This window comes from Hypanus sabinus, chromosome 1 (genome assembly GCF_030144855.1).
Source record: "Hypanus sabinus isolate sHypSab1 chromosome 1, sHypSab1.hap1, whole genome shotgun sequence".
NCBI lineage: Eukaryota > Metazoa > Chordata > Chondrichthyes > Myliobatiformes > Dasyatidae > Hypanus > Hypanus sabinus.
The window spans coordinates 127,948,756-127,960,878 of record NC_082706.1 but is presented as its reverse complement, the minus strand read 5'-3'; the positions used below and the strand labels follow the sequence as shown (position 1 = coordinate 127,960,878).

General features: G+C 41.3%; 1 protein-coding gene across 10 annotated transcripts in view; it reads right to left on the bottom strand.

The window, feature by feature from the left end:
- Positions 1-12,123, bottom strand: part of LOC132397357 (receptor-type tyrosine-protein phosphatase mu-like) — a 981,490-nt gene that overhangs the window by 32,446 nt on the left and 936,921 nt on the right. For all 10 annotated transcript variants that reach the window (XM_059976027.1, XM_059976037.1, XM_059976052.1 and 7 more), the window contains 3 exons: positions 6,716-6,832; positions 3,668-3,822; positions 523-658 (listed from right to left, as the gene is read on the bottom strand). In XM_059976027.1, the coding sequence (XP_059832010.1) occupies positions 523-658; positions 3,668-3,822; positions 6,716-6,832 (408 nt within the window). The remainder of the gene's footprint in view (positions 1-522; positions 659-3,667; positions 3,823-6,715; positions 6,833-12,123) is intronic.

The window sequence follows — 12,123 nt, the reverse complement described above, 5'->3', positions numbered from 1 at the left end:
TTGTTACTATCATAGGGCTGAAGGTACAGAAGCCTGAAGATGCACACCACCAGGTTCAGCAACAGCTACTTTCCTACAACTATCATGTCTTGAACTGACCTGCACAATCCTAATCCTACCTCAGCAATGGTTCATTATAGACCACCTTTTACACTGACATGGATTGTCTCAAGGTCTTTTGTATATATGGGAGAAATGTTCTTGGCATCGGCATTGGCACCCTCAGAGGACAGTGTTACTCAGCTGTATGACTGTGTGTGGTGGGGGAAAGGGGACTCCACCAATCTGTTCTGTTTCTGTTCTAACCTCTTTGCAGTGCAGCATTTGATTGGCTGATGTCGTGCAGCATCATTCATCCAAATGTGAAGCCAGTAGACACACTGTTCTCTTTGCATTTGAGTTTTAGAAGGAGATTTGGCTAAGGAATTTGCTTAAGATTTGTTTTTTTTTAGGAGGAGATTTGGTTAAGGAATGTTAGGATTAAGAGTAACCAGTCTTTAATAAATCATTTGGAATCCATACCTCTGTCTGGACCATGTTGACCCTGCGTGATCGCAGCTCTCTGACACAGTTGTAGATATCGACAACCCCTTCTCTTTCTGCCATGTCCAACATGATGTCAATGACCATGAAGCACCCCGTCCTTCCTGCTCCAGCACTGAAATACAGAGAATTAATATCACTGGACCTACTGCCATAACCTGTCAGTAACTCTCACATGTTGAATGTTATAGAATTATCAATTTATATCACTTAGATATTGCACCTCCCATGAATGGAATATAATTTATGTCAAACTCAGCCATTTTGGGTCTGTGAATAGTCGGCATTAGTATAGATATTGTTGGATAGGCACAATTCTTTATTGCAAACTCTCCTCTCATCTTTGATGTTTCTTTGTAAAATTAAGTCTCTGTGGCCATCTGAAATCAATTACATAAAGTTGTGCATTTATATTTACCTTACATGACCTCAAAATTACCCAATATGCTTTATAACCAAGTAAGTTTTTCTGATGTGGGATTGTAATAATGTTGATTCAACTGGTAACTCACACACAAATGAGTCCAACAAATTGTAATGAGGCGTAAGATCAGACATGGTGAGATGCCAGTTACATGAGACCAAGCGTCAATTGACGAAAGGGAGAAAGATCAAAAGATGGAACAGGAGAGAAAGGCAGAATGAAAAAGAGGAAAGACGAATAAATGGAGTGTCTGCTCTGCCATTCAGTAAATTCATAAGAGATCGATAACTTCAGAATCAGATTTATCATCACTGACATGTTGTTTTCCAGCGGTAGTGCAGTGTAAAGACAGACAGGTACGATAAATACAAAAATAAACAAATGGAATGATGAGGTGGGGTTGATGGACCTTTCAGAAATCTGACGGTGCATGGGAGGACGCTGTTCCCGAATCATTGAGCGTGAGCACCGCTTACCTGTTCTCGCCCTATATTTCTTTATTTATTACTTTCTAATGTCCAAAAGTTTATCAAGGTCTTAAAGTAAGAGATAAAATAGGGAAGAGAGGAAGATAAGAAATGAGGGAAGAGATTGCTGCTCCTTAGGAAATGGTCTTTGCATCCTCACAGGCTGGAGGAATAGAACCAGATGATTGGAGGGTGGCAAATGTTATTCCCTAGTTCAAAATAAAAGGAGTAAGAGGATAATCCTGGGAATTACAGACCAGGGAGTCTTACATAGGTGGTGGACAAAATATTGAAGAGATTCTTAGAGACAGGATTTATGAGAATCTGCAGAAGCATAGACTGATTAGGGAGAGTTAGCATGGCTTTTTAAGAGGCAGGTCATGACACATGAGGTTGAGTGAATTATTTGAAAAAGTGACAAAACAGTGAAAGGTTGAGCAGTGAATGTGGAGTACATGGATTTTAGTAACTTGACAAGGTTCCCCATCGTTGGCTAAGTCAGAAAGTTAGGAGGTATGGGATTCAGGGAAACACGGCTGTGTGGATTCAGAATAGGTTTGCCCAAAGAAGGTTGGATTGTAGTAGTAGGATAGGGACCATTTTCTGCCTGGAGGTTGGTGACTTGTGGTGTTCCACAGGATCTGTTCTGGGACTGCTACTCTTGGTGATTTTTATAAATGACTTGGATGAGGCAGTGTAAGGCTGGGTTGGTAAGTTTGCAGCTGACACAATCGTTGGTGGTGTGTGGATAGTGGAAAAGGCTGTTGTAGGTTGCAACAGGACATTGATAGGATACACAGTGAGACAGAGAGGTGGCAGCTGACCTCAGAAGTGAAGCCTCTCCTAAGAGTGAGGGATTCTTGAGATCCCTGTCCATTGATCCCTCAAAGTTGCTGTGCAAATTAATAGCCTTCATTAGTTGGAGGATTGGGTTCGAGAACCGCATAGAAGTTATAGAGTTGTAGCTCTATAAACCTCTGGCTAAATCAGGAGTTCCCTATCTGGAGTCCACAGACCCCTTGGTTAATGGTAGGACTCCATGGCATGGCTCCACTGCATTAAAAAGATTGGGAACCCTTGGGTTATACCGTATTTAGAATATTGTTTTCATTTCAGGTGACCTCATTACGGGAAGCTTGTGGAAGCTTTAGAGAGGATGCAGAGGAGATTTACTAGGATGATGCCTGGATTGAGTGAGGTAGGGCTTTTCTCTTTGAAGCAGAAGAAGATGAGAGGTGATTTTATAGAGTTATATAAGATGATAAGAGGCACAGATAGAGTGCACGACCAACACCTATTTCCCAGGGCAGCAATGGATAATTCAAGAGGGTATAATTTTAAGGTTTTTGGAGGAAAGTATAGGAGGGATGTCCAAGGTATGTTTTTACAGTGAGACAGGTAAGTGCCTGGAATGCACTGCTGCAGTGGTGGTAGAGGCAGATACATCAGGGACATTTAACGGAATCTTAGATTGGCACATGGATGAAAATGGAGGACAATGTGGGAAGGGAGGGAGCAGGTTAAAATGTCGGCACAACAAATTGGGCCAAACGCCTGGGCTGTGCTATACTATCCTATATTCTATGAAAGTGTATATTTGCAGTCTCATTTGAAAGTCTCATCCATGGAATAACACCTCTTTATGGAGCACCAGCCCCTCAAAAGATGGACTTTCAGTACAGGCTTTTATGTTCAAGTCTCTAGTACACAGCAGTCAGGTCACTGGGAGAGTTCCCTTAGTCTTTTTTGAAAATTACTCTGGTCTGTATTAAATCCACCTGAAAGGACCGAGAATATTGATTTAAAATGTTTTTTACCATTATGTGAGGTGAGATTCAAGCCTTTGGGGTCTATATCTTTACCTACACTTTCATATTGGTCAAGGCAAAACCTTCAATAATACAAAGAAATTGAAACAAATTCTTAAGGTTACAGAGTGGAAGATCTCTTGGATGCTTTGTAACACAAATAAAGTCTTTCTCATTCTGATAATTACTAATTGGAGCACCACCTTCCAGAGATATACTCAGCCATCAACTGGAAATACTTAGGACAGACTGAGATGAAAGGAATCACATTACTGCATCCATATCATAAAAAATCTCAAAATTGAGATTGCTGAGTTTTGGTAGATGAGATAGCTAAAGGGTATGGAACGAAGCCTGGAGATTGTACTGAATGATGGAATTGAATGGGTTGACTTGTCCTTGTGTACTAATGAGATTGCACCTACCTGCAATGCACCACAATAGGTCCAGCACCTGCTGGATTCTTTGTCTTGACACGTCGAACAAAGCCCAGAAGCCCTGTAGCATGGTATGGAACACCATGGTCTGGCCAACCAGTGAAATGGAGCTGCCTGATCTCTCGTATCTCATGGGCACCCCTCTATTAAAAACAGGAGGGAATATCTCCTTAAGAACTGTAAAGTTACAGATACAGTAAGCTACAACATAAATTTGGAAGATAAATGTAAGTTGCCAACAACATATAATGCAAATTGCTCTTCTTTTGAAAATGGTCAGACATTGAGTTACAGAAATTTATGGCACAGCCTGATGCTGGTTTTCCCACAATGCCCATTCTGGCCCAATGAAGTGCTGAAGTTAACCCCATGTCACACTTCTCGATCCATGGCCTTGTAAGTTTCTTCTATGTGATGAGGATTTCTGCCTCCAATGCCCTCTTAAGCAGGGAGCACCAGACCTCCAATACCCTTTAGGTGAAAATCATGTTTTCTTTTTCTTTTTAATACTTCATCTTATTGTCTTGGATTGATAGTTCATAGTTGTTAACCTTTCTGTCAGGTGAAACATGCCATTCCTATTCACCCTATGAGATCTCTTCCCTGTTAAAACATTAACAATCAGAGTACTGATGACCTTCTGTCAGAATTAAACTCCTCATAAAGAAACATTCTCATAAATCTCCTCTGCAGTTTCTCTGGGAACTTTCACATCCTTCTTGCAGAGCAGTGATCAGACAGCACACAGTAGTTTATGGTCTAACACATTTTATGCAATCCCAATATATACTCTCTGCACCTGTTCTCTTTACCTCAATCAATAAAGGAATCTATCTTGCCTGGCACCCCAAAGATTTACTCAAAATATATGTCACCCCAAATATATGTTACCAGTGCAAAGCACCTGCAGTGTATACTATACGGAACCCTTTACAGTTCCACACCCAGGTTATTCTGACAGTATCTCCCAAACATCTACCACTAAGATGAACAAGGTCAGCAGGCATCTGGGAAATCCAATCACAAACTCATGAATGCTCACTTGAAAATATATCACCATTTCTTCATTGTCAGTTGGTATAGATCCTGCAAATGCAATATCACTGGAGAGTCCCTTCACCTGAATGGTTGCAGTAGTTCATGAAAGCAGTGAGCTATCACCTTCTCAAGGACAATAGGGAATATGTAATAAGTACTAGCATGGCTAGTGGCACCTATACCCAGGAATTAGTAATAGACAATAGATGCAGGAGTAGGCCATTCAGCCCTTTGAGCCAGCACTGCCATTCAATGTGATCATGGCTGATCATCCACAATCAGTACCCCGTTCCTGCCTTCTCCCCATATCCCTTGAATCCATTATCTTTAAGAGCTCTATCTAACTCTTTCTTTAAAGCATCCAGAAAATTGGCCTCCACTGCCTTCTGAGGCAGAGCATTCCATAGATCCACAACTCTCTGGGTGAAAAAGTTTTTCCTTAACTCTGTTCTAAATGGCCCACCCCTTATTCTTAAACTGTGGCCTCTGGTTCTGGACTCCCCTAACATCAGGAACATGTCTCCTGCCTTTAGCGTCTCCATTCCCTTAATAATCTTACATGTTTCAATCAGATCCCCACTCATCCTTCTAAATTCCAGTGTATACAAGCCCAGTCGCTCCAATCTTTCAACATATGACAGTCCCGCTATCCCGGGAATCAATCTGGTTAATGAAACCACTGTAAATATTTCTTGTTACTTATGGAGATTTATGGTCATCATCTGGTATTCATGGGGATAAAATCACACTAAGACAGTTGGAATGAAATAGTTAGTCATCTCACATGCATCGTAACCCTCCTTCAATGTGTCTTTATTAAATAGTGACAAATCATATGTTTTCTCCTTGGAAACTCTAACTTGGAAATAAAGAAGCTGTAACTATTTTAAATTATATTAAAGATTTGAGCTTTTCTCTACCAATCAACAGCATTCAGCTACTCTCCCTCAGATTTCAATTACATCAGAAAAAAACTTAATTTAAAAGAAAAAAAGAAACATCAAATCTGAAATGAAACCAGAAAATACTAGAAATGCTCAGCAGCTGGGGCAGCATCTGTAGAAAGAGGAAGATTTCACATTAAAGACTGTCGTCAGAACTATTGATTTTTGAATTATCATCAATGTCTATTGTTCCTAATTCACTGCTGAGGAACAAAGGAGTCAAAGTCAAAGTGGAGTTTATTGTTGTATGCACGGTAGTTGGATGCACAGGGTGCAATGTACCAGTATCACAGGTACACTGCATTATATAAGCAGCATTCACATGGAAAAAGCAAATTAAACTTAAATTGTACATGATATCTACAAAAAGACACAAATAGAACAAAATAAGTCAAATTTAATGCCAAGTGATTGAAGTGGTCATAGTGTTGGTAAACTGTAGTGATTAAGATTTTGCTGGTTTAACAATCAACGGTACATTACCGGGGCGGTACAGTAGCATAGAGGTTAGCGTAACACTGTTACAGTGCCAGCTGTAAAATCATGGTTCAATTCCCAATACTATCTGTAAGCAGCTTCTATGTTCTCCATGGCCATGTGGGTTTTCTCCGGATGCTCTGATTTCCTCCTGTGTTCCAAAGGTGTACAGTTAAGGCTAAGGCATTGTGGGAATGCTATGATGGCGCTGGAACTGTGGTGACTCGTGTGGGCCACCCATCACAATCCATGCTAATTTGATTTGACACAAATGACACATATGATTGTATGTTTTTATTTACATGTGGCAAATAAAATGAATCAAATTGAAAAGAAAACAACTGAGTAATTGAAGTTTAGTCCTGACGAAGGGTCTCGGCCCGAAATGTTGACTGCTCATTTCAACGGATGCTGCCTGACCTGCTGAGTTCATCCAGCTTGTTTGTATGTCTTGAGTAATTGAAGGGAAGCAGCTGTTCTTGGATCTGGTGGTCTAAACATGAAGCTTCAAGTGCTCCATGGGCCAACACAGGACAAATGAAATGGCTTCAAGCTTGACACACACCATTTTCCTTACCTTTTCTACTGCAAATGTTCTGATGACATATTCAGCCAACAGTTCTGTTTCAATGAGAGTTACTTTGATGTCTCTGTAGATTTCTGTATCATCAGGCCAATACTTGCAGCACTTCACCTGTTAACCAAGAGCAGTATCAGTGCAATCTGAAATTAGGAAAATGTTCTCTTTATATGTTAATATTAAAAGGCTATATAATTAAATACAGTCTGTACACACAGATGAAGAAAGTAATTTTTAGAAAAAAAAACAGCACTGATGTAACGACTCATTAGTTCCTTAGCTTTCTTTATTAACATAAACACAACTTTACCATTTGTTTCACTCCTAATATTGGAGCAGAACTTACCTCTTGACTGTTTAAAGATGCTTTTCTGAAAGCTTTTCCAGACTTGTGAAATTGACCTGCAAAATTTCCACAAAAGCTACAGTGCTGCCTGCCTGCGGAGAACTCACGCTGTGCACCTGAATTGTAAACACTTCCTACTAAGCTACTGAGTCCTGACGTTATTCAGAAGGAAGAAATGACCCCTGGTTTAATATTCCTGTGCTAGGCACTGAACTTTAATGATGTGAAAATTGGCAGTTTTACTGAGGATTTCAATTGATGGCCGTTACCTCAACATAAAACCTTATGCCGCTGGCCTTCATGAACATGTAATTTCCTGATCATTTTCAATCCATTGCTTAGAAACAATGGAAATGCCCAAACACGATGCTACTGATGGGACAAACAATAGGTGGTGTACAACACCAGCCATAAATAGCTTTCACCAACTTGAGATGGTCAAAACTTTGAGACTGATGATATGTTAATTATCATTTTAGACTTAATAAGTTTCAATTGCATATCATTAACGGCAATGCACATTTGGAGCAACTTTTACTTGAAACTTTACATTTCTTTGCACGTATCCCTCCTCTTCTCTGAACTGGGAACAAAATGAGAATTTCAGTTCAGCAAACCAGTCTTTTCTGCTTTCATGAAAAAAGCTATTCTGTTTAATAATACTCACAGGAATGGAAACGTCTAATTAGTAAAGTGGACATTCTTACTAAAGACTTCCATTATTAGATCCAGGGAGTCTACCACGGAAATATTTCAGATCCTCTTTCCTTAATACTGGAAAGTCACAGTATTTTCAGCAGTGCTTGGAAACTTTAAATTATCACCATGTTGTGCTTTTAAAGGAACATTATGTCTTTTATTTCCAGCATCAATTGTGCTTTTAACCTCCTTCCACTGCTGGGTGAACCTCAACGATTAGATGCGAATAGACAATAGACAGTAGGTGCAGGAGTAGGCCATTTGGCCCTTCTAGCCAGCACCGCCATTCACTGTGATCATGGCTGATCATACACAATTAGTACCCCGTTCCTGCCCTCTCCCCATATCCCTTGACCCCGCTATCTATAAGAGCTCTATCTAACTCTCTCTTGAATGCATCCAGAGACTTGGCCTCCACTGCCTTCTGGGGCAGAGCATTCTACATATCCACCACTCTCTGGGTGAAAAAGTTTTTCCGCATCTCAGTTCTAAATGGCCTACCTCTTATTCTTAAACTGTGGCCTCTAGTTCTGTACTCACCCATCAACGGGAACATGCTTCCTGCCTCCAGCGTGTCCAATCCCTTAATAATCTTATATGTCTCAATCAGATCCCCTCTCATCCTTCTAAATTCCAGCGTATACAAGCCCAGTCGCTCCAATCTTTCAACATATGACAGTCCCACCATCCCGGGAATTAACCTTGTGAACCTACGCTGCACTCCCTCAATAGCAAGAATGTCCTTCCTCAAATTTGAGACCAAAACTGCACGCAATACTCCAGGTGGGGTCTCACCAGGGCCCTGTACAGCTGCAGAAGGACCTCTTTACTCCTATACTCAATTCCTCTTGTTATAAAGGCCAGCATGCCATTAGCTTTCTTCACTGCCCTAGATCTTCTTGCATTGTTTTCTGGTATTCAATTAGCTGGCTTTCTGGATAAATTTAAAGTGAACTGTAAGTCCGTTGTATTCTGCTTGTTACAGATAAAGGTATTGTATCTCATAAGTCAATTCACTCTAGGTCTTGCAACGGGCTGTAGACACACCAGCTCCATCATAGACACAATCCTCTCCACCACTGAGGACATTTTCGACAGAGGCTGTCTCAAGAAGGTTGCATTCATCATTAAGAGATCCTCATGGTCTGGGAAATGCCCTCTTCTCATTATTACCATCAGGGAGGAGGTAATGGAGCCTACATACACACACTCAATGGTTTAGGAACAGCTTCTCCCTGTCTGCCATCATATTTCTGACTGGTTCATAGACCAGACCTCACTTTTCTTCTTTTGCCCACTTACTTATTTATTTTCTGTAACATGGCACTTTGTATGTCTTGTGCTGTACTGTTGCTGCAAAACAACAGATTTCACTTTAATTTAATAAACCTGTTTCTGATATTCCTCTGTTTCCTCTCAGATGAATAGACACAAAGCAAATATCAATTCAAGTTGGGAAATTTCTGGTGCAGTGATAGCAGAAGGTAGAAATGCGGACATGAAGTTAAGAAAATAAACAGGCTTTGGCAATAGCAGTTTCTTGTATCTACCAACCGCAACAGCTTATGAAAAGCTCAGAAAATGGTTTGCAGGCAGGTTATCAAATAAACTTTGGCAGTAAGATATATATTTAGGCAGCTGGGCAAGTTTGAAGGAGTATGTTAACAGAGGAAAATGGGGCAAGGGAGATGGGAACAGCCATAGGTTTAACAGCAGAAGCAGTACTTGAATTGAAGGAATACAAGGCCTGGAAAGGTGAGGGATGAAGTTATGAATGAATTTATAAACAAAAAGAAGAATTTTAAGTCCAAGGCCAGAAGCCAATATAGGTTAGTGGGCACTGGGGTGATTGGGAATCAGTGTGTTTTGATGTGACTGTGAGGTGCAAGCCTGAGTGGCAAGTTCATGGAAGGTGGAAGATGTGAGGCACGTCCAGAGACAGGTGTGGATTTTGGCAGCAGATGTCATGAGGTTCCATAGCATTTAATGATGCTACAGAGATGGACGTAGGTTAGTGGTCACCAACCTTTTTAAGCCCAAGATCCCCTACCTCGGCAAGTGAAAGGCAAGATTGACTCCAAATCGATTAGTTACACGCATGCGCACTGGGGCAGAAAAGACCGGAAGTAAAACCCCGCAACCCAGAAATAGAAATAATGTATAAACACCGGTGGTACCCACCCTGTTTTGCACCGTGGACCGGTTTAATATTGACAATATTCTTGCAGACCGGTTGATGGGGGGTGGGTGTTAAACACAATGGGAATACAGCGATACTCGAAGCAGGTTCCTTAGGTCCAGTCTATTCTGCCGCAATTTAGTTTTCGTGGCTCTCGGCACTTAGCATCTGTCCCGCTTGCTCACGTTTTTTCCACTCACAAAACTCAATGGTCTTTAACTGCAGGGTGCTTGGACTCAGGGTGCCGAAGCAGTTTTGAGGGCTTCATTGCCTCGTTAGACAGCCTCTGGGCCCGAACTGCAGCCTCCCATCCGCCCACCGCCAGACACCATGGCCAGGTGCGACTGGTCGTGGGTGGGGTGAGAGGACAAGGTGAGGGCTGGAAGTCCCCATGCTGGGGCCACGGTGGTCGCAGTCTGGAGAGAGCAACCGAGCGAGTGAGGAGTGCGACAGGACGTCTGGCCCCCCCACCCCCGTAGGATCTATCGGCCGACAGAAGTTTGTTTCAGTAGATTGCAGCGCAGTAGCTGCTCTGATACTTACGAAACCCTGAGCTTGAATTAGGTTGTTTGCAAATATTTTAGCACTGGGTTCCCCACAAACGTTTGGTGTGCTAAACAGGTTTAGAGGCAGTGCCCATCTGGCGGTGCTCCAGGCCGGTAGCAACGGCACTTCCCGCCGGTTTCCCAAGGCCAACCAGTGATCCCTGGCGCGAGGGTATCACTGTGTTTAGGCGACTGATGACCGCGCATGGGTTCAAGTTCAACCGTGGCCCTGACAGGGAATGGGTAAAGGTGCAGCTGACTCATATCGTTTCCTCGTGGCCTGGTGGTTGAGGACCACTGAAGTACACTGTGTAGTGTGGGGGAGCTACACGCATGTGCGCTGGGCAGAAAGAATGGAACTAAAACCCTACAACCCTGAAACAATCTCTCAACAGCATTTGTGTATTTATTTTTCTTTATTTTTCGGGATCTACAGGGGAAGTCTCAAAGATCGACCAGTCGATTGCGATCGACAGGTTGGCGACCTCTAATGTAGATAGTCTTCATAAAGATGCAAAAGAGTTCTTGGAAGCTCAAATATAAAATTATGTCTACATTGAATGTGTCTCAACTGACTTGTAATCATGTTGACAACTATTTTTTAGCAAATTACTTTGAGTAAATGAAATGTGGCCACACATTTGGCCTCAAGATTTTATTTTTTGTTAAGATTAACAATAATCCCAAACTTTTGCTTTAGATTATGATTTCTGTTTTGTTCATGTAAGTATGAACAACATTGTTCAAATTGGACCCTGTTGTTGGACCCTAATTCTACTGTCACTAAATTGTAAAACAGGGAGCAGATTTAAGCAGTCACACTGGCAGTTAGATGCTGGAATCAGGCAGCTGCCTTGCCTGAGTGGCCTTGTTTCTCTTAAGGCCAGACAATGGTTAAGTACTGCTTAAATACCACTTCTGCAACAGCTTAAAGCTCCTGCTCTATACCCACTAACCTGCTACCAAAGGCTAGGGAATTTACATTTTATCCTGCGTAAAATGTTAACATACAGTAGGTCTTAATTACTGATGTTGATCTGGGTCTGGTTTTGCACACAATATCTTCCCCAGCACTGAAAACTGTGCAGAACTTATTTCTTTTATTCATTAATTATGACTATAAATTTTTAAATAAGTCACATTCTTTAATTTTCCCCCCTATTTATCTTTCTTTCATTATATTTTGTTTTCCCTCTTTTCCTTTTACTTTCTGCACCTGTTTTGATATTGAAGTAAATGGAAAACAGATTTGATCCAGGCTCTCTGCTACTCATTAATAATCAACAATCTGATTAGTGAAAGAGAGACAATTGTTTATCTTGTCCATACACATGGAATCTCATGTGTGAGGAGCTACACTGAAATGACTCCCTGAAGTCCAAAGCAAAATCTCCTGCAGATACCAATTGTAATGAATGCCAGATTTCACTACAGTGTGTAAAGTCAGGTCCCAGATTAATATAAATACACACGCCTATTACAATCTCAGAGCACAGCTTGAATCTCTTTAGGTACATCATATCGTAGTGATGCACAACTCATTAACGTATGGAACAGATCTACAGGTAGAATAACCAAGGTAATAAATATTGATGCATTTTATCCTTCAGAACTATGGTAGGAATAGTATGGGAGC